Source organism: Branchiostoma floridae, chromosome 7 (assembly GCF_000003815.2).
Source record: "Branchiostoma floridae strain S238N-H82 chromosome 7, Bfl_VNyyK, whole genome shotgun sequence".
Taxonomy (NCBI): domain Eukaryota; kingdom Metazoa; phylum Chordata; class Leptocardii; order Amphioxiformes; family Branchiostomatidae; genus Branchiostoma; species Branchiostoma floridae.
Genome location: NC_049985.1, coordinates 11,849,174 through 11,872,624, shown reverse-complemented (window position 1 = coordinate 11,872,624; position 23,451 = coordinate 11,849,174). Strand labels below are relative to the sequence as shown.

Genomic DNA, 23,451 nt, shown 5'->3' with positions numbered 1-23,451 from the left:
GCATTTATATCTTATTATTTAGTACTTTTATTAAAAAAATTGATCAATTGAATGTTCAATGAAAATCATATTTGGCAAAAAATCTTTCAGTGTAGTTGGTCTTGCATTCAAAAGTCTCCGCGGTAACCAGCATGCTTTGCGTAGGCGGCATTTTTCAAGATGGCGGCCAATATCGTTTATTTTTGAGAGGACGTCTCTGAAATTTTACTAATTTTACCCATCTCTTATCCATTTAACCGGCATCTTGACCGTCAGAAAACACTAAAAAGCTTCCTGAAGAGGTATATGGGAATTCTCAGGCTGTGGAATTGCTGTTTTAATGCTGTCGTGACGTTAAAAGGAGTGGGTTCATTTAAATCTTGGATTTTTTTGTAATTTTCAAAGTACGGTTGACTTGACTAAAACAACATCGTGAGAGTCAGAATGGAGAAGTACCAAAAACTCAAGCGAATCGGGGAAGGTTCCTTCGGGAAGGCGCTGCTGGTCAGAAACAAGAAGGACGGCAAGCAGTATGTGATCAAGGAAATTAGTATAACAAAGGTAGGTGACAAAAAAAACACGTCTTGGTAATTATAGTAGTCAAATATTCATGTGTATTCGTTGTATTGTTGCAGTATTTGTACCCAATTCTCAACAATTGCTGAAATTCGGTAAACAATAGCACACAGAGAATGTCAAAAATATATTATCGCAGCTTCTGTCTGACTTATTAGATGATTTACGCACCAAATTGATAAACAAATTGTGTCAATTGGTTTAATCTGAATGACGTTATTGTTTGAAACAGGTGGTTTTAAAACAGGTGTTTCGGTACAATAAGATTATGCAGGTGTACTTTCTTGAACCTTAAGCTGTCATATTAGGTATTTATCATAGATCATATTTGTTGCAATCTATATTTATGTAATCATATGGGATTCCATGACGTTTGAAGAGACTTGGATTAGAGAAGGTTTGAAACTGGTGGCTCATTTACATACAAGATGGCCGCTGGTAGTAATTGGTTTCCATGGAAACTGTAATCAAATTTCCATCTATGTTAGTGCATCTCAGTAAGGGTTCAACATTTCCTTTGCGCTGCAAGATTCTTTCATCATTCAATTCTAAATATATGCATGACACATTTTGTATTTTGGGACATTGAATTATTCATTACTCATTGGAATGAATGATTCATTTTCTTTTAGGTTCAAACCTCAATTCTTCAATGAATTTGTGATAAAACCAGAAAAATTAGATATTAATAATCAATTTGTAAATAAGTTGATGATACATTACACAGTAATAACTGTGTACGCAGTTAGGATAGTAGAACTACATACATGTACTAGTATTGATTTGACATATTAATAATGAAAAATGTATTGTTATGTGCATGAGTATGTAAGTAACCTTCTACATCCTATCATGGTGTTGCCATCTTTATCTGATAGATGATAGTAATGGTCACTCAGTTTAAGTTTATAAAGTGGGATGTTTTTCCACACACATCTGACACTTGTAGTTGTACAGACCGATTTAAGTGTTAGGTTGCATTTAGGTTCTCAGTTAGGCATTTGTACTAGTGACTGTGATTGTGTGTGTGAATAAATTTACATTTTTGTCCTGTTTTAGATGTCTCCAAAGGAAAGACAAGAAGCAAGGAGAGAGGTACAGGTTTATTTTCAAGTTTGTATCTGTAAATTTGATGTCATTTTATTTGCTTACCTTTTCTGCACTAGTCTTAGCATAGGCGGTAGGCCAAGGAATTGTCTTTGATTCGCCCGTACACCGTATCGCTGAGCATTGCCGGGGTTGGGGATTACCCGAAGGTCGGGGAAGTCGGCGAAGGCGACCAATCGGCGCAGGAGTTTTTCCACCCGAAGGTCGGCTAAGCCGACCAATCGGCGTAGCCGATTTAGAGCGCGGCGAAGCCGCGTGGCGAGCGAAGCGAGCTAGGTGGGAAAGGCCTTTTCTACTATCGCCGTTTTCTGCAAAATTCTAATATCTAAGTCAAAACTTTCAAGTGAATTATGTTCGTCGAGTTATTTGGAGGCCATTTAACGTACAAAGAGCACATATTAGTCATTTCAAATTAAAATAAACGCCATTGAATTTTAGCCGATTTCCGGGTCACTGCGTTACCAGCAGTACGGCGGCGGCCACACCACGTCGTCGTAAAAAAAAACGCATCGGTAGCATGCCCGTAGTCAGGATTTTGATTGGGGGGGTTCTTTTTATTACTTGTGGGACCATCGAGCGCCGCAGGCGCGAGACTCACGCCAAAGGCGTGAGCTGCCTAGGGGGGTCCGGGGGGCATGCTCCCCCGGAAAAATTGAAATCTTGACCCTCTGAAACGCTATTTCCTGCACTTTGACGGGCAAAATTTGATGAACAAGTTTCATGGAATTACTAGTGAAATAAACAAGGCTTTCGGCATAAGTCTTCATATTTTCACCATGTCCGACACCATAGTCGCGAGGCGTCGCAATGGAGGTCAGGAGAAATTTTTTAATCTGGACCCTCTGAAATGCTATTTTCCTGTACTTTCTGGGGCAAATTTTGCTGATAAACTCACTAAGAGTGAATGAAATGTCTATCATTGAAAATTGCCTTTGAAAAAAATCTCGGACATGAAAAAGTGGACCTTTGAGTGTCAAAAAGCGGACCTTTGAGCGTCAAAAAGCGGACCTTTGAGCGTATGGGGGGGTTCTTCCGAACCCCCCGAACCCCCCCTGGCTACGGGCATGGGTAGCTAGTATATTTACCAAAACGCTGGCACTAACCACATGTAATCGTTATAATCATTAATGATTATATTGATGCATTATTCTTGTAGAACGGTCCATACTTAAATAATCGCTAAAATGCCATCTGTTTCACGAGATCTGTATTCCTAAGGAAGTTGGTATTCCTATGTCAGTTCTTACTTTCGGGTTGGCGACGTTACCGATCACGAAAATCAGACGAAAGCAGTGGAAAAAAACACGGTCAAAACAAGGAGCTTTGGTCAAAACGTATCTGCAGTGCAGCGTAGCTTTTGTCAGCGTGTTGAAACCCTCAAACTTCTCAAATAGTACCACGAAAACCGACAAGGCGCCTAAACGGGCCCGCCGTACGATCCCACACCACAACACAGATGATCGAAAACACCGGAAGTGGTAACGCACATCAGGGAGATCGGTTGCTTACCCATCCAACATTTAAAGTTAGGGGAAAGGCGGCGCAAAGGATGACGGGAAATACTCGCACTAAGAAGATAGTAATCTTTGACGGGAGCATCTGAGGAGGCATTTCCGGATTGGCGGTACACGGCGGACTACCGTGGCAGACAGCGCGCGGCGGGGTTCCTGTTACTCAACAAAAAACACAATTCCGAGGCCTATTGCCCATGGTCTTAGAAGAAACTTACAGTCGCCTGCGCCGCAGCCGACCGATGATGATGATGATATATGATGACCATGTGATTTTGTGTGTTCCAGGTGACAGTATTGTCCAAGATGAAGCACACAAACATTGTTTCATATCAGGAGTCATTTGAAGGTTTGTAGTATGTTTATAGTTTTCTGCATTCTTTACCTGTATTTTGTATCTGCAATTTGTATTTCAAAGGTAAAAATCCCCCCAGTAAGAATCAGTTTTAGTTGTCTAAAGTTTTTAACATATGAGAACTCGCAAGTTCTGAGACAACAAAATCCTAAAGTTACACAATCACGCAAGTGTCTGATTTAAAAAAAAAAGAAGAAAATGGTTGTTAATTTTGTACTTATTTCCAGCTGCTGCTTTCATACAAAAACAACATATCTCTTTTGCTAGTCTGTAACATTCATGTGTGCAGTAATCTTGCAGATAGAATAGATAGAAACTGGTTGAACAGCTCTGTTTTACTTCCATTTATCCTTGTTCCTACAGAGATTGGAAACCTGTACATAGTGATGGACTTCTGTGATGGAGGAGACTTGTACCAGCGTATCAACGCACAGAGGGGGATTCTCTTCCAAGAAGATCAGGTACGCGATTCTTCTTGCGAGGCATTCCACTTAAAGTTAAACAAGATTGAAGGAGTTACTTATAGCTCATTAACTCCTTTGGACACCCCCAATACCCAGTTGGGATCTACCTGAAAGTGTTGACTTACAGTTCACATAGGACAATAAAGAAAATGAATAAGCTAAACTTAAACTCAGCAGCCTATGGATGTTAGCCTGGTATCCAGCCTTGTAGAGCTTTGGTCTGATCACCTGCTATCACTCACCGCCTCCTACATGTACTAGTAGGTCATTGAGGAGCAGATTGAAGCTTAGATATACGTACTAGCAGGGCTCGAAATACCACCTGCATATGCAGGTTGGTGCAGGTAAAATTGGAGCTGTGCAGGTATTTCTGATGTCTACCTGCAACTAACCTGACCTGGTCCATGTACTAGGTTTTATACATAAATGTCATTTGACGTAGGTGTATGTAGATTGTTGTTAGCTACATTTACTGTCACCACCTATGAGGTATAAAAGAAAAAATAGCATTGATTCCTTACCAAATTTAGTATGATCCATACTTCCTAAATTCAGAGTGGTGCAGGTAAAATTTGTCTGGTGCAGGTAAAATTTGTCTGGTGCAGGTAATTTTCAATGTTACCTGCACCAGCGCAGGTATGCAGAAAAAAGTATTTCAAGCCCTGACTAGGCTAGGAAGTTATATTAACTATAACTTGCCAAAATGAAAGAAGATGTTTGAACTTTGAGTCTTGATTCTTGATTTTCAGGTGATGAACTGGTTCGTCCAGCTGTGCTTGGCGCTCAAACATGTGCACGACAGAAAGATCCTGCACAGAGACATCAAGTCACAGGTAAACAGGTCACAGACTTGTATCATGTTTTCATATTTTTTACTTCATTTTGATGAATAATAAGAATTAGTAATTCGATGGTGCAGCAAGTCACAATGCAAGCCAAGAGAGACAATTATTACCGTCTACTTTATGTCAAATTATGAGTACATTTCTATTTATGATTGAATACAGTAGATTGTATTCCCCTCTATTTTACTGTATGATTGTATTCCACTCTCTTTTACTGTATGATATGTACTCATATTATGTAGTACTAGTATTTGAATCCTATGCTATTTTTTCAGAACATCTTCCTCATGAGAGATGGGGCTATCAAGCTGGGAGACTTTGGAATTGCTAGAGTTCTCAACAAGTGAGCGTACACTCAACTTCTTCATAAGCTGTTCATTTTGATACTTAGTTGTTTCATCATAAGAATGTAGGTATTGAAGAGGTACGTGTAAGGTAAAGGCTCGTTTAAGGTTGTACACTATCCATACAGCATATTCTTGGCATTACTTGTTGGAAATTTTGAAGTTACCGGTAGCTGTCGTCCTGAAGATCAGAAAGCTTGTAAATCCTGTTTCTATCTGTACTTTTCCAGTACTATGGAGCTTGCAAGAACCTGTATAGGAACTCCATATTACCTGTCACCAGAGATGTGTGAGAACAGACCATACAACAATAAAAGGTATGGCAATGTATCTTAAAAGTTTGCTGGCAGTATTGTCCTACATCAACAAGTCTATATAGGATTATGAAAACCAAATTTTGTATCATATTTTCATACGCAATTGTAAGGATGATTTCCTGTCTATATGATAATGTCAGATTGTTTTCATGTTGGCTACTAAGAGCTTGAAGAAGATGTAGTGAAGTCATGACAATGTTTGTCAATGTGTTGTTTATTATTTTGTATGTCCATGTATCAAACACATTCCCATTCTACATGACTGTTTGTTGTTTGTGTTTACAGTGATATATGGGCTTTAGGCTGTGTACTGTATGAGATGTGCACACTCAAACATGCCGTAAGTTCAAATTTCTCTTTGCTGCTTCTGATTTAAAGGAACATAGCATTTCCTCATTTACAATAAGTCATATGGTAAGATGATTCTGTTACCAACAAAAAGTCTGATATTCTTTCATTTTTCTATTTCAATTTTTGTATCTTATTCTTTCAGTTTGAAGCTGGAAACATGAAGAATCTGGTCTTGAAGATAATCAGGTACTGATAACAAAGAATTCTGTATTTTAGAAAATAAATTTACATATCACAACATGATCATTCCACAAGTATGTGTACTATGTTCTTTAGTTAGTTAGTTAGTTAGTTAGTTCTTCACTGTCAGGAGGCTGATGTGGGATTTTAACTCTTTTAAATCCATGAAATGCTACATCTGACACAGGGCCGGACCTCTCTCTGTCCCTGGCTATCCCTGAGTGAACTCCCCCCTCTGCATCCCTAGGTCTATCTAGGTCATTCGTGGGCCAGACTAAGTATATGCCCATGACCCCATCACACATCATCACATTCACACAATACTTAAGAACAGTGAGGTATATTGTAGTTGTTGTAGTTTAATGGTATATCGATAATCATCATCATCATTATTGATCATAATTGAGATAATGCATGATGGATGTATTTATGTTGCAATTAATACAATAATGGGTAATGTTGCCAGCCCTGAAGCTCAGGCTACAGGATTAGTAGTAAAATAAGCTTTCAAGCTGTTTCATTAAATCGCCTTTCCCATCTCCAGGGGTTCGTACCCACCTGTGAGCCCACGGTACAGTTACGAGCTGCGGAACCTGGTGGCACAACTGTTCAAGAGGAATCCAAGGTACAGGAACAGTCAATACATGTGCTATTAACCCTCTCAGCACGAGAAGCCACTATCATGGCTTTCCCATAGGACACGAGAAGCCACGATCGTGGCTTCAGGTTTAATTCTGGCGGGAAATTCAAACTGACTACTGTGAAATGGGAAATTTGGCAGAGTCTGCCAATCAGGATGCTTGTATCTTTGACCAACCAGAAGGGATGTAGCATTTGAGCCCTGTTTCTGAGGCCTCCAGAGTGTGTTTTGGCTTCAGTTTTCTACAGGTTTATTTAGTAAATTTAGCAGAAATGGAGACAGTTTGGTGGATAATTTTGTTGGAGGCTTACAGGAGTGATGACAGGGAAATCCTTGAGGGACAGCAAGGCAAACACCCAGCTGTTTTTGTTGAGATCAAATGAGCTGATATCACCGTGTCTAATGAGTTCTACATGCATGCTTCCTTGTTGTTTTTCTTGGGGCATAAGGAGGTCCAGGTCAGGTCAGATAGGTCACTGGTCCAAATTGACATTTTATATACTCTGATACCTGTTTCTCTACCCAAGTCATAGTAAGTGGATTTATTTGGCTCCCTGATATGTGGAGAACATCCAGAAAAATAATTTGCCATTTAGCACAAGGCATATTCATTATTTTAATAGTACAACTACAGGTGTGGGGAGGGGGGCACAACTGTTTATTGGGGTGAACATTTGTTTATCAACACTGAACTTATTTGAAATCATGCTTTGATTTTTAGTTTTTGGTCATTCTAACAGCATACCAGCATTGTGTATGTATGGTTGAGTATTTCTACATAGTTTTATGATAAATGACACAAAAAACTCAGCCCCTAGCCAAATGTTTTCTTTTGTGAAACTTTTTTTGGGAGTGTTGCAAATCTGTTTTTGAGTGGTTTCCATGACGATTGCTGTCCTCAGATTGATGGAATGATATTTATTTTGCTTGTTTTGGAAAGGCCATTCTGTGAGCTTTCCAGCAATATATAGTTTTCCTAGTCTACTCCTTTCATAACAGCTGTAATAATAATACACAAAAAGTACTAATTGACACCTGTATAGACTGGAATTATATGTCGTATATGGTATACAGGAAAAAATTTTATGACGTGTTGAGAGGGTTAAAGAAAAAATCTTTTCTGTACCGAAAAATTGTCACAAGTTTCAATTTCTGAATTTTAAGAAACTGTTTGTAGACCTTGTCTGGAGATTGAGTGTTATTCTGAGTAAAGATGTTGACTTCTTTTCTGTTTTTTCCTTCTCATTTTTTGCTGCTGCCTGTGACATCCCTAGGGATCGCCCTTCCATCAACAGTATCCTGAGGAAGAACTTCATCTCCAAGAGAATAGAAAAATTCCTCTCGCAAGCAGTAAGGACTTCCTGTCAGAAGTTTTTAAAGAAGACAAAAGCAAGACCAAAGTAGTAAAAATGATGCAGATTATGAGATGTTTTGTTGTTAATCAAAGTGAGGTGACCTGATATTTGATGATTAGTCGTTGCAGGCAAATAAAATGAATGCTACATCTACAATTTTTATGTGTCATACTAGACTGTAACTTTTTTATCTATACATTGTCATACATCGTCACCGATGCAATTGTTGTGCAGTGAATCATTCATTCATATGTTGACATGTTGATATGTAACAGGAATTTCAAGAGGAATTCAGCCACACAGTTCTGCACAAGCAACACCCTTTAGCAGCTAAGCCTCCTGTCAGAGCAGGTAAATCTTTAAAAAAAGAAGCATTTTTTTAACATCGTCTTGGCATTAAAAATTTCTTATCTCTTTTAACCCTATTCAGACCGGGGGGGGGCTTTTGAGGCCCGCGCTAACTTCGATGTCCTATAACGCCAGAACGGCTTACGCTAGAGCCACCAAATTTAGTGAGTTTTCCTAAAATATTGTTGGCAACAATTCTACGAAGTTTGACAAATTTTCCATTTTTTCTTGTTGCCATGGCAACCGTTTGTTGACAGGCAGTTTTGCCAAAAATCACTATTTTTGGTTCTAACAATGTATTTTTCAAATTTATTTGCTATATTACTGTGATTTTGTTACATAAATAAAATCTTATATTATTCAGCATATCTTTCATGATTATATATGCATAAATTATGCTAATTTGATGACGTCATCAGCCCAAAATCCAAGATGGCGGACGGAATGGCCAGATCAAGAAAAACAAGCTAATTATCCCTTAAAATTTGCAACTACCTGGTATTTTTTCATCAAAAACCATCTAAATGAATGAATTTAGTCTATTTCCATTGCTCTTTGTGATTATTTGTTGCAAAAAAAGTATTTTTAGAAATTCAAGGTGGTGGATATAATATGGCGGAGCCCAACTCGTATCTTAGATGTGCATGACGTCATTTTATGACGTCATATTGACGTCATTGATGTTGCTATTGGCAACGCAAGTCGTAATAAACATTATTATTCTGTTATCTGCACTTGTTGTTACATTTTTGCAGCATAACTTGAAGTTTTCTGAGAATACCCATTTTTCATGGGTTTGGCCAATGTAATCAAATTGATGACGTCATAATTACGTCATCTTACGTCAACGTAACGTCAAACGTCACATACTTGTCAGATATTATGTCGAAATCATGTCCTGAAAATTTGGTGGCCCTACGGCACGTCGTTTTAGAGTTATAGGACTTAGAAGTGGAGGGCCTCAAAAGCCCCCCCCCCCCGGTCCAGGGATGACCAAAAAAGCCCGGTCTGAATAGGGTTAATTTATGGTGGGATAGTGTTAGAAAAGGTGGTTTGCATTGTTATAACTGTTTCGAGTAAGGATACTGTTGCATTTGTCATACGGCTGAGCTGCAAATTGAGGACATTCTTCAGACTATGGTGGGTGGGTGGTACAAAATGCAAATGTCTTATGACAGAGAAGTTTGTCTTACTCTTAGAGCCATGTCAAGAGTAAATTTTGACATAGGTTTTGAAAATCCTATTACCAAAAAATTACACACTGAATGTGATTACACCTTGAAGTCCTGACATATAGGAGGTTTCATACATGTAGAGTATCTGTTGTAGTATGAACCTTATCACCCCTTTTTAGAGCTATCGATCTTCATCAAAGGTTAAATCCTTTCATTTCGTGACAGCCCAAAAGCCTGTAGCGGTTGGCCCACGTGTTAGTGACCCAGCTGCAAAGTATGGAGTCCCCCTGGCAGGCAAGAGGCCTCAGGCAGGAGCCAGGTACAGTGTAGAAATTCGTTATTCTACAGTATAACTAGTTCAGAAGCTGTTATTAGTGTTATAGATAATAGTATCTATTTTTGTGTATGTTGTGTATTATAGCCACATGTACAGTAGTTCTCAAGACATTTTAAGTATTAAAGCAGTTGAATATAGGAGAACCCTTTAGATTTTATTGTATGATCTTCTACATTTTTCTTTCACTGTTTCAGAAAACCTGGTGACAATGTAAGAAGGCTGAGTGCTGCCGAGGAGCGACAAAGGGTAAGGATGAAATACACCAATCACATTCTTTGACATCAACTGGAGATGATACTGATTTGGGAAGTTTTTTTTACTGAAATAGTTATCAAAATGTTATCTGTGCAATGCAAAAATAGACTACTAGTTTGCATTTTCTTTGGTCTGTTTAACGACTTCCTAACAACATGTGCATTTGATAAAGGAGCTTGAGAGGAAACGTAAGGAGTTGGTGGAGAGGGAGGCTAGACGCCGTCAAAAGGTCAAAGAGCAAGAAGAGAGGGTGCGCCAACACCAGCAGAAACTCTCCGAAAAGAAAAGGGTAAGAAAAAAAGAACTTGTGACTGCTAGTCCCATTTTGTTCATGTTTCTTTGCAACTATTTGACTTGATTCATTTGGGGTTTTACACATCATGTTTAATTTTGTATATCAATTTTGTTTGCTATCCACAAGTACGAGAACTACCATAATCAATGCCAGATTTTACATTTACTTTCCACAGATGTAAAATTGTTTTCCATGGTAAAACTGTCAGACATTTAAAACAAAAACATTATGATGTTGTTTAGTCTAAAGTCTACTAGTTTATTTCTCTTTGTATATTCTGACTTGCTTTTGGTAGCAACTTTCAATTCATGTCTAGTCCATCCATGTCTCCAACTACATGGCATCTCCTCCGAGGTGTTGCCAAGTCAACCCCTTTTGCGTTTCTACCCCTCGTCTGCTTGTCGCCAATTTGCACGACCCTTCCCATGCTCCTTTGCAGATGGAACACATCAACCAGGCGCGAGAACAGGGGTGGCGTTTCACCCTGCTAGGCTCTAACGAGGTTAGGACTTCCCTCCCAGTCTATTCCTTTATCATCGGTTTTTGCTCCCTTCCACCTCTCTCATTGTCTTTGTGTTTTCACAAGTGACCAAAAGAGAGGTTTTCTGTGTGTTTAACTTTGTATGCAGTGAGTTTTTAGTGATCTTACTTTTATGATGAATGTTTTGGATGTGTTTTGCTGTGATATAGACACTCTTGTTGTTAATTATCCTTGTTTTCCAAACCAAATTGTCACACTCTATCATCACTTACAGATACATTCACAGAGAGTTAATGTAGATGATTTACATATACTAACACTAATGAACATTTCAGAATAAACCAGCTGAAGACAACAAGGACAATCAGGATGACAAGAAGAAGAAACCTTCTGCTGCTGCTGCAGGGGGTCCAGTCTTTAAGGTGGGCACATTTCACACCTTCGCCATCCGATTTGTTGTCATAGAATTTTCAGAAGCTAACAGTACTGCCCGACAAGGTCAAGCTTTTCTGTCATGAGGCAGCTAAATTTGTAAACTAAAAGACATATCCATGACTTTAACAGAGATGCCTTCTACGTTTGTATTTGCTGTTGTAAATCCATTGTATAGCGCACGTGATAACATAGGGCCATAACTATTAACATTCTCCATTATGCTACAATGTTAAGCACAGCAGTAATTACCTAACCTTATTCTTTGATACCCCTTCCTCTAGAAACCACTAGGTCCTAAGCCCCTCAGGGAACGGGGTAACTATGAGGAGTACCACGCCTACCTGGACAAGCTGGAGAAGCAGCAGAAGGAATCACAATTTGTGAGTTCTATTTTCCACTCCCCACTTTTTGTAACATTCAGCTCTATAGTTTTCATGAGGTTTCCTTGGAAGACTTACAAATTTAGATCGTGCAGTTCTCTTTGAAGTAACTAGGAGGTGCTTCTACCCAGTAGTCAAGTACAACAATTTTCTTCTTCTAATTTTTAGGAACCTAAGGTTGCCCCTGCCGTAAAACCATACGAAGGTTGGCCGGACAAGAATGCGGTGCGGAGAGAGCTTGAGCGTGGCGCTGCGCAGGCACAGGACAGGGCACGGCAGGGAGCAGCAGACAAGTGAGGACACGCTGACTTTTACTGTTACATCTTCTAAGCTTGTATCTACATCTGCAGCAGAATCTTAAGTTTTAAAGCTTATCAATGTTTTATTCTGTGTTTACTCTGAAGCCCTTAGTTCAGTAAAGCTATTAATGCAAAAGAGAATGAATAGCATACATTTTGTATAAAGAACTGTTGACAACTTCAGACAAGGTATGCCCAAAATGTACTATTAAAAAATACTTGTCTTTGATTGCAAGGTAAAACAGTGGTATTTGTATTCATTGATCATTTGCAGGTTGCTCGGTGCCCAGGCAGCAGACAGAGGCAGGGTTGTGGATGAGTTCTTACAGCGGAAGCGAGAGGCTGCTAAGAACAAGGCTCGCGGGCAGGCCGAGTGGGCCAGACCAGTCTCTGCAGGGGTGAGCAGGCCAGACCAACCAGGTAAGGAGGGGTGAACAAAAATTGATAGTACATGTAGAGTGTTACATTTGTACTTTGTAAAACTTTGCTTTTCTTATGTCTCAGTTTTCTTTTAATTTTTGTTAATACAAAAGTCCCAAAGCAGGTTTTAACATGCAGCTAATGACAGCTGATTTATCACATAACCTTTAACCTTGTTCAGGAGAGGGCCAGAAGCGCCCCTGGTCTGCTGTGGAGGGGCGGAACCATCAGGAGCAGGAGTACCTGGCCAGACTGAGGCAGATCCGCCTGCAGAACTTCAACGAGCGCAGAGCCCTGGCAGGAGGAGCGCCCGCAGCTACACCTGTGTCGGTAGGCACAAGACAATAGATAATCCAACCATAAACACAATGTCCAGTGTTAGATCTGTTTCTACCAGTCTGTGGTTGTGTTATATCCTGGAAAGTAAAAGAAATCCTATAAAAGTCTGTAAAGAAATTATCAATTACATTTAGATGTACTCACATTCAGTGTCATGTTTTGTTCTAGGCCGTGCCAGACCCTCGATTTGATGCTGATGCAAGAAGAAAAAAGATAGAGGCACTGAGGGTAAGATGAAAACTTGTCCACTTATACAAATACGCCACAAGGATGTAAGGTCTTAAGGATTCATATAGACCATGAAGAGTACAGACATATTCTATTAGAGATTAATATATAGTACTGTTTTATTACAGCTTTTGTCAGATTTTATCCATTTCTATAGAGTTAGTGGTTTTCTCTCTTTTTCTTGAATTTGTTTAATATACTTTTCCCTTTTACAGGCCCAGGCAGACGAGCGAGCCCAGCAGCTGAAAGAACAGCTGGAGAAGAAGAGGAGGGATGCAGCAGAGAAAGAGAGACGGTCCAGGGTCCAACAAAAGGATAGGCCAGAAAACAGGTCAGTGTATAAACCATAAATACATTTTGTCAGGCTAAATTATTAAGTGGCAATCTTAGACTTACCAATGTGAATATTAGTCTATATTCCTAAAAGTTAGTGTTTTTAGGAAAACCTTGAATTTGTCTTCAGTGACACCTCACTTCCAACCTACTTGATTTACAGCAAAGAAATTGAGTGATTCTTCTTTTGTTTTAGGGCTGTACCCTATGGTGTACCACCAAAAATACCTGAAGGATTCAAGGGACCAGGTACCAATTTTAATTCTCATTTTTTAGTAGTACTCTCCTGTCATCTACTTTTATAAAACTGAAAATTTAGTTAGACATTTTTGCTGTCATAACCATGCAAATTTGTATTTCTTAGCAGTACTCTCCTGTTATCTTCTTTTATAAAACTGAAAATTTATTAAGTTAGACATTTTGCTGTCATAACCATGCAAATATGTATTGATTTAGAAATAAACACTTTATTTTCTACAGTGGTGGGGCTTACTGCTGCATTGGAGAATGTGGGAGCTGTGAGTATTTGACTTTTTGATGTGTTTGTATTGGCTACATATGCGTTATCTTACGGTATCACATACAGGTACTTGTGAAGAACTTATCTTTTTCATTATTCTACACAATAGAAATTCCGCTGCTTGCGTAAGTATACTATGTATTTGTATAGCCGAAACAACCACTCTTCATGTACCAATTTTGCAGGCATGCAGCATGGCAGCTGCTGGCTGTATTACACTGAACAACTTGTCACACCTAACCTTTCCACATTTAGCTGTAAGCATTGTTTAAAGCTATCTGGTGAGGAAGCTCCTGCTGTCCTGCTCTATGGAAGTTCTAGGGAAGAATCAATTATAGAACACCTCATCCCTCATTCCTAGATCGATAACTCTACTTGAAGACATGGTACATGTGTTGAAGCTAAAATGATTCTTATAAAATCAGGGTGATGTGAAGGAGGCCGAAGACACCTCCCCGCTGAAGAAAGAGAAAGAGAAGATCCTGAAGAGGTTGAACTTGAACCCTCCTGACCTGGCCAATGATAACGGTGGTGACAGGAAGAAGTGGGGGGCAGGGCCAGCCAAGCCTGTTAGCCCTCTGATAGCCATGACTCTGGAGCAGACGGCCTCACATATGGAGGGTAAGCAACCTAACTTTTTCATGGAACAAAATCATGCAAATACTTACTACTAGTCTACCAATTATAATTAGTTTTTTTTTTTTTTGGGAAGGAGAATCATTGGTATCTATTAATTTTTAAGACCGCACTGTTTATTGAAATGCACAGATATACAAGAACTTCCTACTTTGGTTAAGGTGTTTAAGTTGTCTGCAAAAAGCAGGGCACAGTATAGTGCATTTTTCTTATATTGATGCTTTTGTCTTGCTGGGTTTTTTTTTTTGTTAACAACATGTAATATGCCATTTGTAATTTCTTATCATTTAACAACATGAATGATTTTTGGTCCCATCTAGCCACTAGTGCAGAAGACAAGGTGCTTGTATTCAACAAAGCGGGCGGAGCGGAGAGAAAGAAGTGGGGACAGCCCGACCCTGCCGGAATAGCGAAGGACGACAACCGTAAGCGCTGGGGCGGGCCGGCGAACACGGCGCTGCGCGTGCTACAGGAGGCGGAGCTAAACGAGGACACCATGGCCCTGTTACAGGGGTACCAGGGGGAGCTGGAGGACCAGGAGAGTCAGGAGGAACAGAAGGGGGTCAAGTTCACCATTCCTCTGGGGAAGGGCGAGGGTAAGTGTGGCAGCTTGTGATACCAAGTAACAGTGACACAGTGTCACTGATGAAAGACACCGAATGGTTGTCTGAAACGTCTGACCATTTCCAAAATCATATCCAAAGAGTAACTCCTCTTTTCTGGAAAATCTAGTTGTATGTTATCTTTGAACAAATTGTCTATTGTATGCTCTTTGGTTTGATAAACTAGCAACAGACTGATGTGACCTCACAAAAAGGACTCATAGCCATGCCAACCAATGAGGGATTCGTTTCTGTGATGTTGTGATCCAAAGAGTACACATGTAGACATTTGACTCGAAGATTACAATTAATATTGGTAGATGTCATCAAAAAAGACAAACTTTTATGTGAATGATAGAGGATATTTTACTGTAAATGCTTTTAATTTCGCAGTAGCGGGGAAAAGGACTTTTCGCGGTGGTTTTAATTTCGCGGTAACGCCATAGACTGCAGTTTAATACCATGATAGAAAAATGTTCGCAGTGGTTTTAAGTTTGCGGTGAAGTGGTCACCGCGAAAACCAAAATTAATCCACCGCGAACATTTCTGCATTTACAGTATTTCACTGGCCCTTTGTTATCACATTAATAAGATCCAAATATGTCTCATACTTTTGAAGGTTCCTACAACATACTGCTATAGATTACTATGCACTTTAGTCATAAATTTCATGCCTTTTTGATGCCTCTTTCTCAGACAAGCCAGATGGCTCAGCACCCTCCAAGTCTCCACTGGTGGGCACCCATGTGGTGAAGCCCAAGACGCCTGTTGGCAAGGCTACCATTACAATACAGAATGCTGCCAGCCCTATCGGCAAGACTATCACCATCAACCAGGCTGGAACTACAGAGGATGATGGGGTAGAGGTGGTCTCAACAGAGGAAGGTGTCAAAACTGAACCTAAGGACAGTCTGCCCAAGACAAAGGGTGCATGGGCAGGAGAGGATGAAACTGACAGCAAAGGTAGAACTGATTTTAAGTATATTATTTTGATACGTAGATTTAGAAGCTAACGTTTTAGGTTATCTTGCTCTATAGTGTAATGAAATTTCAGTGATATGCATGACAAAACTTCCCCATTAAAGGATCTTGTTATGTTTCAGACAAGTCTGAGAAACTTCCCACTCCTGTGGATGATGGTAAGACCCAACGTTCTCCAAGGCCAAAGTCGGCCAGCCCCAGACCAACCTCACCGTTAGTCAAGCCTGACGCGTCCCCACGGCCCAAATCTGCCAGCCCCAAATCTGCGGTGTCCAGCCCCACACAGGAGGACGCACCCACCCCCACCCCTGGGGAAGAACAGGCCAAAACCCCCACCAAAGAAGACAAGGAAGGTACTGCTCCAAGGGCGAAGTCTGTCAGTCCTAGAGTGGTCACTCCCACTAAAGGTTTGTATGTATGAAGCTACTGAATAATGTAGTGCAAAGCAACATACATACTGTTGTCTAATTCTTGTACTTACATGATAGATGATATTAAAGAAAAAGCATTTACAATATACACTAGGTGTGTACTTTTCGTAAATAATTTTTCTTTTTGTATGGCAGTTAATCTTGAAATCATGGCACATGATTTGATGTCAATAACTTTTCTGTTCTTGTCTTTTGCACTCTTATGTCTTGTAATGCACTGTTTTGCATGGCACCCATATCAGACTTCTTTTTTTGGCCAATCTAACCCCAGATGCAAAACCTCTGTTCACCAAAGTGCAACCTAAGGAGCAGCAAGAACAAAAACAAGAAGAAGACGATGACTTGAAACTCGAGGAAGTGTCATTGTAAGTATGATGCAGTTCAAAATGTTTTTTATTCTTTTTTCAAAATGACATTGTTTGTGATGACAGTTGTACCTCGAACTTATTGTTTATTTCATGTTCCATCACAGTTATGAAACAGCAAAAGGAGCAGGGATTCTGGAAGGGCTGTCTACAGGATGTTTCGACTCCCCTAATGTCAAGGTCAGTTTTACTATGTTATGCAACATAACTATTTATAACATGTCTACGTCTTTCCCCATTCGTCCCTTTGTTTGCGCAGCTGCTAGTAATCCGCTTTTCAGCGAGCTCAGCAGTACAAAAGATGATGATGATAAGTAGGGAAATTATATTGTGCATCATGTGCAGTGGTATTGTCAATCATGTGCAATATGTCTGAGAAAGTGAAACATGCCTGTAACTGTATTGTGTTTGGCTGCAATACTTTTCAGTTTTGCTAGGTGGCATTTAAAAATATATGTTGCACTACATTCAGCTGAAGGAAATGTTGGGATTAACTTTGAATCTTTCGTGAATCGTTTTGCAGATGTTGCGGACATGTTCCATGCCTGACCTGAGCAGCCTGTTCAAGACAGACATCGCTCTCAACCCGTTCTTTGATGAGATGCACGCACATGCGTCCGTCCGTGCCTCACTTGGGCTTGGTGATGTCGGCACACCGCTGGGAGAGGACCATCGCCTGTCCATGGATGATGCAGATGATGAGGCAGAGGGGGAAGAGAAGCCAGAGGGGTGAGTATTGTTCTGAATAATTGTTCTACAGTAAGACCAGACTTTATAGGCTTGATACACTCACACAACAGGGAAATGTGAAAAGTTTCTTAAGTTTCTTGCTAGAGGTGGGGCACTCCTCAAGCATGGGTCCTACAGCTTTACATCCCATTTGAGTGGACATCCCTAACCCAAGCTAGGCACTAATTTTCACCTTATCCGAGTGAGGAAATAGGTGTTGAGTACTTATCCAAAGACATAATGCTGAAGTCTGTTAAGTGGAACTATTTTGTGAAAACTTGTTCCTGACTGCACTGTATACATCATTCTGTATTGTTTAGTTTGTTGGACTGACTTTTGTGCCTTTATACCTTTCAGTGAAGAGAAGGATGCAAGTGATGAAGGGGAGGACCTACAGGACTACTACAAGATGAAGGAGTCCATGGAAAATCTACTGGAGGACAGCACAAGTGGTGGGTACCTCAGGGAAGGGTTCTTGGCCCCCTTGATCTTCTATTGCTAGGTTTGAACTTACATTAACTAACAGCATGAACTGATCAGCACAGAAGATCTACAGATTAGAAAAAAGAGCCAAAGTGACTATGTACATGTACATATCATGCCCAAAGTTTACAGTTACAGGAACACAGACCTTAAAGGGAATTTTTTTTCAATTCCAGGTGAGGAGGGGGGTGACGAGGCGGAGGACACAGCTGACAACATGGATGAGAAGGATGTGGACACGACAGAGACAGCAGAGGGAGCGGAGGGAGGGGAGGAGGAGGAAGATGATGACAGTCGTTCCAGCCCTGCAGAACCCCTTAATGAAGAGTGGCAATCTGGTACAGTCATTATTTTCTCATGTTTGTAATTTTTGTACGAAGAGCAACCTTTGATTTCTTTTATGCAAAGTTTGCAGACTGTTCTACATATAAAAACTAAATTAAAGCTCCCTAAGACCTTCTTGTCTTCTGTTCCTATTCTGCTATTTCCTCCAGTTCTTAGTTCAGTTTTCCATTCTATTTTTATGTATAGAAAATCCTCTTCCTGTCCTTCATCTTCCTGGCTTACCTGTACTTCACCTGTCATCAGCTAGGGGGAGCCCGGAGGACTACTGGTCCACTGCTGATGAGGATATAGAGGAGGACGAGGAGAAAACATTCCTTACTTTACTTAGACAGGCTCTAGAGGACTCCAAAGGTTACTTGATCATGAGTTTAGATCAGTGTTCTAGCCAGCCTGAATTTTTTTTGCCATTCCCTGGATTTTGAATGGAAATTTTGTCAAGCACGGAAGCACAATGATCTTAGGGTATCCAGGGGAAATTTTGAAATCCATCCCCTTTGAAACACTATTTCCTGCATTTTGAGGGGCAAATTTTGCTGATAGAGTAGTGTTAGCTTGGTTCCATAGCATCTGTGCTGAATTTCTGGAGATCTTTCATTTCTTTAATATCATTACAGGCCAATTTTTGTCTGTCACAGGACGGAATTGTCCGTCCCCAGCTGCAAAATTTTGTCAAAGGACAGAAGGACGGACGCTGGCTAGAACCCTGGTTTAGATACTGTAGGCATAGAGCCACAATGTCTGTCTTTGCCAAGCAGTTGTCATTACGTTTACCAGTTTCATTGAATTATAATTCCTGTAAATTGTTAACTAAATACTAATGACTAAACCATCATGTTTTTTATTGTACTTCTAGCACTCCAAAAGGATCATCAGTGTTTCTTTCATAATGACATTACATATTCAATATATGTTTGCATGTTTCAGCCCATAGTATGTTTGTATGTTGATAACTTGCATCCTGATTGTTATAGTTTGTACTAATTTTCCAGCATTTACCACAACAGTATTGTGCTGTAACAGCTTTGTTCCTGCCAGCTATACATGGCAATATTTCCATTTATTGGCATATTACATGTATTCTTTTCTACATGAGTATGTCTGTGTTGCATATATAAACAGTTTGTTTGTGTTGTATCTACAGACAGTGAGAGTGATGAGCGAGACAGTCTGAGTGATGATGATGACGATGACAGTGTCTTCTCTCGGTTGGAGGAGACCAGAATGCGACTCGAGGACGAACTCGGTCCAGATGTGTTCATCAAGGCGTACAAGGCCATCCAGGTAAACAAAATCATTGGTCTGCTTTGAAGCAGTGATGGGTGATTTACATTTAAATGTTCCTTGGAAAGAAGTTACGCTGAATTGCCACCAATGAAAACTCAAATTTATCTGTTGCATAGACTAATATTTCCTATCACAATTTTTTGTCTGCACATTTTTCTTGTAAGTAATCAATCATTCTGAACATGTCACAACATTTCATTGCTGTCATGCAGAAATTAAATCTATCAAGTAGTATGTGTTCTAATTATAGAGTCTCTGGCTTCCCAACTGGCTGATATGTAAGGAATAATGCAGGTAAACAAATATATCAAGACTCTGTGTATTCTTTATAGCTGTTGTCAAACAATAGCATATCCAAAATTCTTTCTTGCCATTCCTTACTGATTCTTACTTCTCAAAAACATCCTCAGGCCTTCCATGAAGATGAGGATGAGAACATGGTTGAAGGACCAAAGGTCGTAGGTCAGATCCTGGGCAAGGAGAAGGAGCACCTGTATCCCAAGATCCTTCAGTTGGTGATGGCTGATGGGGCATATTGTGAAGGTATTGACATTTGTTAAACCAGCATTCTTGTGACTTGTCGAACGTAGTTATCCTATTTTTTGCTTCAAAGCCCATTGTTTTTAATGTTTACCAGATTAGTAGATTAGAAGTGACTGTGTCTGTAGAATTAGTGCTACAGCAGGTCATTCAAGGTTAAATTTGAATTTGGATTCTTTATAGTATTTGTACATTTAGATTTTCCCCACAATTGTCAACCTTAACAAAATGCCATTCACAAACTGTAAGGTTTGGTACAGTTCTGTTTGACCATTTCACTGGTGTTGTTACATGTCTTTGTTTGTTTGTTTCTAGCTCATCTTGTTCTTGTTTACTAATTGGTGTGTTTGACTCATGTGTGGCAACTTTTCTTTGGTCTTTTGACAGACGAATGATGTGGCTTGGGAAAGTATTAACCGTATACTGGTTAGTAAAAACACATTACAATAGGTGGCAGTAGGTGGTAGAATGGAAACACTGCTTTGAAAACACAAATTGCATGCAATCATGCACTAACAATAGAACCTCTCACAATAAATTACTGTAACAGTTACAAATTTCTTAATACTTCTAAATACTTCTTAATACCTCTATCTAAATAGTCTGGATGGTAATCAGGGCCACTACAATGATTAATCAGGACTACATATGTATGTTCACAGATTCCACTCTTAATGCAATAGGAGATCATTTCTATTCAAAAGTAAGATTCTTTCCCAAATTCCAAGACAAAAACCTGTTCATAGAATTTTCTTACCTCAATGAACATGCTTTTATTTCTAATACAGCATGTTGTTTTATTTTCCAGATAATGACTGACACCAAAGGGACCACTTCTTCACATTCTAACATTACATGCTGCACACTAAAGATACAGTTACCTATAAATATAGATCTGACTATTATATGGATCTAACTATTATATAGATATGTAGAGCTGTATTAAAAGGTAATTGTAGGGAGTATGATTTGATGTGGAGTTGTATATTTTTGTGCTGTAATGAAGAGAAATGATAGGAAATATGGTAAGGTATTTTTCAAGTTGACCAATTGTAGATGATATAGCTTTGCACTGCTGCATCCAAATGTAATGTTGTACTGTATTACCCAATAGAAAAGCATTGCAAGACGTCGACAATTCAACAAAAGCCGTCCCTCTTGTAGGACTGCTGAGATTAATGTAATATGAATTTTGCATGGTAAACACATTGTACCTAAGGACAAGTATTGTGGCACATTTGTTCTGCCTGACCTTTGATATCTTGCATTTAATTTGATGGTCAATAGATAATAATCAGTTAGACTCTATGCTATCAGTGATTGGACAAATAAGGTCAACTTGATATAGTATATGTGCATGTACAGAAACAGTCTGGTCATGATTTGCACTCTGAACTCTCACTCACTCACGATTTGGTTTAATAGTATAATATCTGTTCCCCATCCCTTGGGGATTAGACGCACGTAGATGAGGGGGCTTGATGGCAGCTCGCCAGCGTCCTCTGTCACTTGGGTTGACATTTAAAATACAGAATTAAACAATATGGAAATCTAGCTTGCTAGTAGTCAATTCTGGTGCAGTGGAAAATGGGACCTTTGAGCACTTGTGATTATTGAAGTACATCCATACAATGAGATAGTCTTACTTCTCAGTGAGATAGTCTTGATTCTCAGTGAGATAGTCTTAAACTTCTCAATGAGATAGTTTCAACAAATAGTATGTTCAGTAAATACAGTCAGCACTATATGTGTATGTAAATATGAGACATCACTATTGACCAATTACAGATGCTTGTTGCTGACATCCTGTACCAATAGCTAAATGAACATATACTGTAGCAGAGTATTTTGCAAGTAAGTCTATTGTGAATAGTAAGTAGAAGATAGCGTAGTGATGTGCATATACAATGTCTTGTGTATATTTACATTTACGTGTGTGCATCTGTATCATTGCTGCTTACACAGTTACCATTTGCCAAGTTGTGCCTCAAAATAACTACATGTGTGTGTATTTGACCTGCTGCTTTATACATGTTTAAATGATCTCAAAATATTTTAAGTAACAAAAGAAGACTGAGTGACAAATCCATAGTTACATAAGTCTTGTGTATTGTCTGCAACATTGATTTTGAACTTAGTAGTATTACTTACTGTATACCTTGCGCTTTGTTTCCTTTTTGGGTGTTTTTTTAGCTTGTTTTTCCAAATTTCAATGGGCATATTTTGATTTGTACAAAAACCTTTGGGCATGCTTGTGACATTCCTATGTTCATGGGCAAATGTATTAGGAATTGTTCATGATCATTCATTGTAACATTCCAATTAACAGTCTTAGAAGCATATTCATGTATCTTTGTTAAATCGACTGTAATCTTTAAAATTTGTTTATTGGTCTCTGTACATTCTACCCTGTCACTGAGTGTCATACGTATTACATGTACTATAATACATGTAGGTACCAATACCGTGCTTCGTTAGATGATATAAGAAAAATCTGTACACATTTAAAAGATGCAAGCATAATGGTGTACATTGTATGTGTAGCAATATCATGTAGTGTTTTCAACTAAGTTGCATACTTTGCAAACTGTGTTTGCATCTTAATCTTTGCTGTGATTGAATGGTGACTGAGTGATAAGTCTTCAGAGAACACAAACATCTGTTATGTATGTATGTATATATAGTCTAAAACACAATATACGGTATTTGTGCATCACAGGCAATATGCTGGTTGGTTAAGCCTGGAAGTTTCAGACATCTAGACCTATGAATTTGCACTTGTTGAAACCGTTTACAGCAATATCATTGAAGTCTTTTGTAAGGGTATACGTAGTTGTCAACATCACAACATTACAAATGCCAAGTTGCCAGAGAACTTCCAGGTTAAACCACCAAGTGTGATGTCATAATCACTTGTGACAAGTTTTGCTTATTTCACAAATAATAGATGGGTGCACATTTTTATTTTGTTTTGTCAACTTAATACATACATATGTCCAAGACATACGTCCACGTTTGTGTTCACGCCCTGAAGACAATTGGGAGAATTCCAAAATACATGAGAATTCACAAAGATGCACTGATTTCATGTGTGCGTGTGTTATTTGTGTCTTCATCTTACTGCAGCATCCATGTTTAAGTAGTGTCATGCTGCCCCTACCACTGATCAGCAATGCGGCTGATCGA

General features: G+C 39.3%; 1 protein-coding gene across 6 annotated transcripts; it reads left to right on the top strand.

The window, feature by feature from the left end:
* Positions 1 to 96: 96 nt before the first annotated feature.
* LOC118418765 (serine/threonine-protein kinase Nek1-like) lies at positions 97 to 23,350 on the top strand. 6 transcript variants are annotated; one of them, XM_035824791.1, is made up of 39 exons: positions 98 to 540; positions 1,615 to 1,650; positions 3,462 to 3,522; positions 3,892 to 3,989; positions 4,742 to 4,825; positions 5,113 to 5,180; positions 5,412 to 5,498; positions 5,784 to 5,838; positions 5,992 to 6,035; positions 6,574 to 6,654; positions 7,944 to 8,019; positions 8,300 to 8,375; positions 9,773 to 9,866; positions 10,079 to 10,130; positions 10,312 to 10,428; positions 10,874 to 10,936; positions 11,251 to 11,337; positions 11,632 to 11,730; positions 11,899 to 12,023; positions 12,304 to 12,449; positions 12,631 to 12,779; positions 12,957 to 13,016; positions 13,232 to 13,347; positions 13,546 to 13,598; positions 13,830 to 13,867; positions 14,295 to 14,490; positions 14,826 to 15,101; positions 15,804 to 16,070; positions 16,211 to 16,495; positions 16,791 to 16,884; positions 16,992 to 17,064; positions 17,408 to 17,613; positions 17,971 to 18,065; positions 18,273 to 18,434; positions 18,628 to 18,792; positions 19,583 to 19,722; positions 20,136 to 20,268; positions 20,653 to 20,691; positions 21,074 to 23,350. In XM_035824791.1, the coding sequence occupies exons 1-38, from the start codon at positions 424 to 426 to the stop codon at positions 20,658 to 20,660; spliced, it is 4,182 nt and encodes a 1,393-aa protein (XP_035680684.1). In that variant the 5' UTR covers positions 98 to 423; the 3' UTR covers positions 20,661 to 20,691; positions 21,074 to 23,350. The 6 variants fall into 6 exon arrangements, with proteins under 6 accessions (XP_035680687.1, XP_035680684.1, XP_035680685.1 ...); XM_035824790.1 differs by lacking the exon at positions 20,653 to 20,691 and having other exon boundaries at positions 102 to 281; positions 385 to 540; XM_035824792.1 differs by lacking the exon at positions 20,653 to 20,691 and having other exon boundaries at positions 16,815 to 16,884.
* The last annotated feature ends 101 nt before the right edge of the window (positions 23,351 to 23,451 follow it).

Coding starts and splice junctions, on each gene's coding strand:
- LOC118418765 (XM_035824790.1), top strand. CDS start 424: ATGGAGAAGTACCAAAAACTCAAGCGAATCGGGGAAGGTTCCTTCGGG. Junction 12,780..12,956: donor CCGCAGCTACACCTGTGTCG/GTAGGCACAAGA, acceptor GTTTTGTTCTAG/GCCGTGCCAGACCCTCGATT. Junction 15,102..15,803: donor TCCTCTGGGGAAGGGCGAGG/GTAAGTGTGGCA, acceptor CCTCTTTCTCAG/ACAAGCCAGATGGCTCAGCA.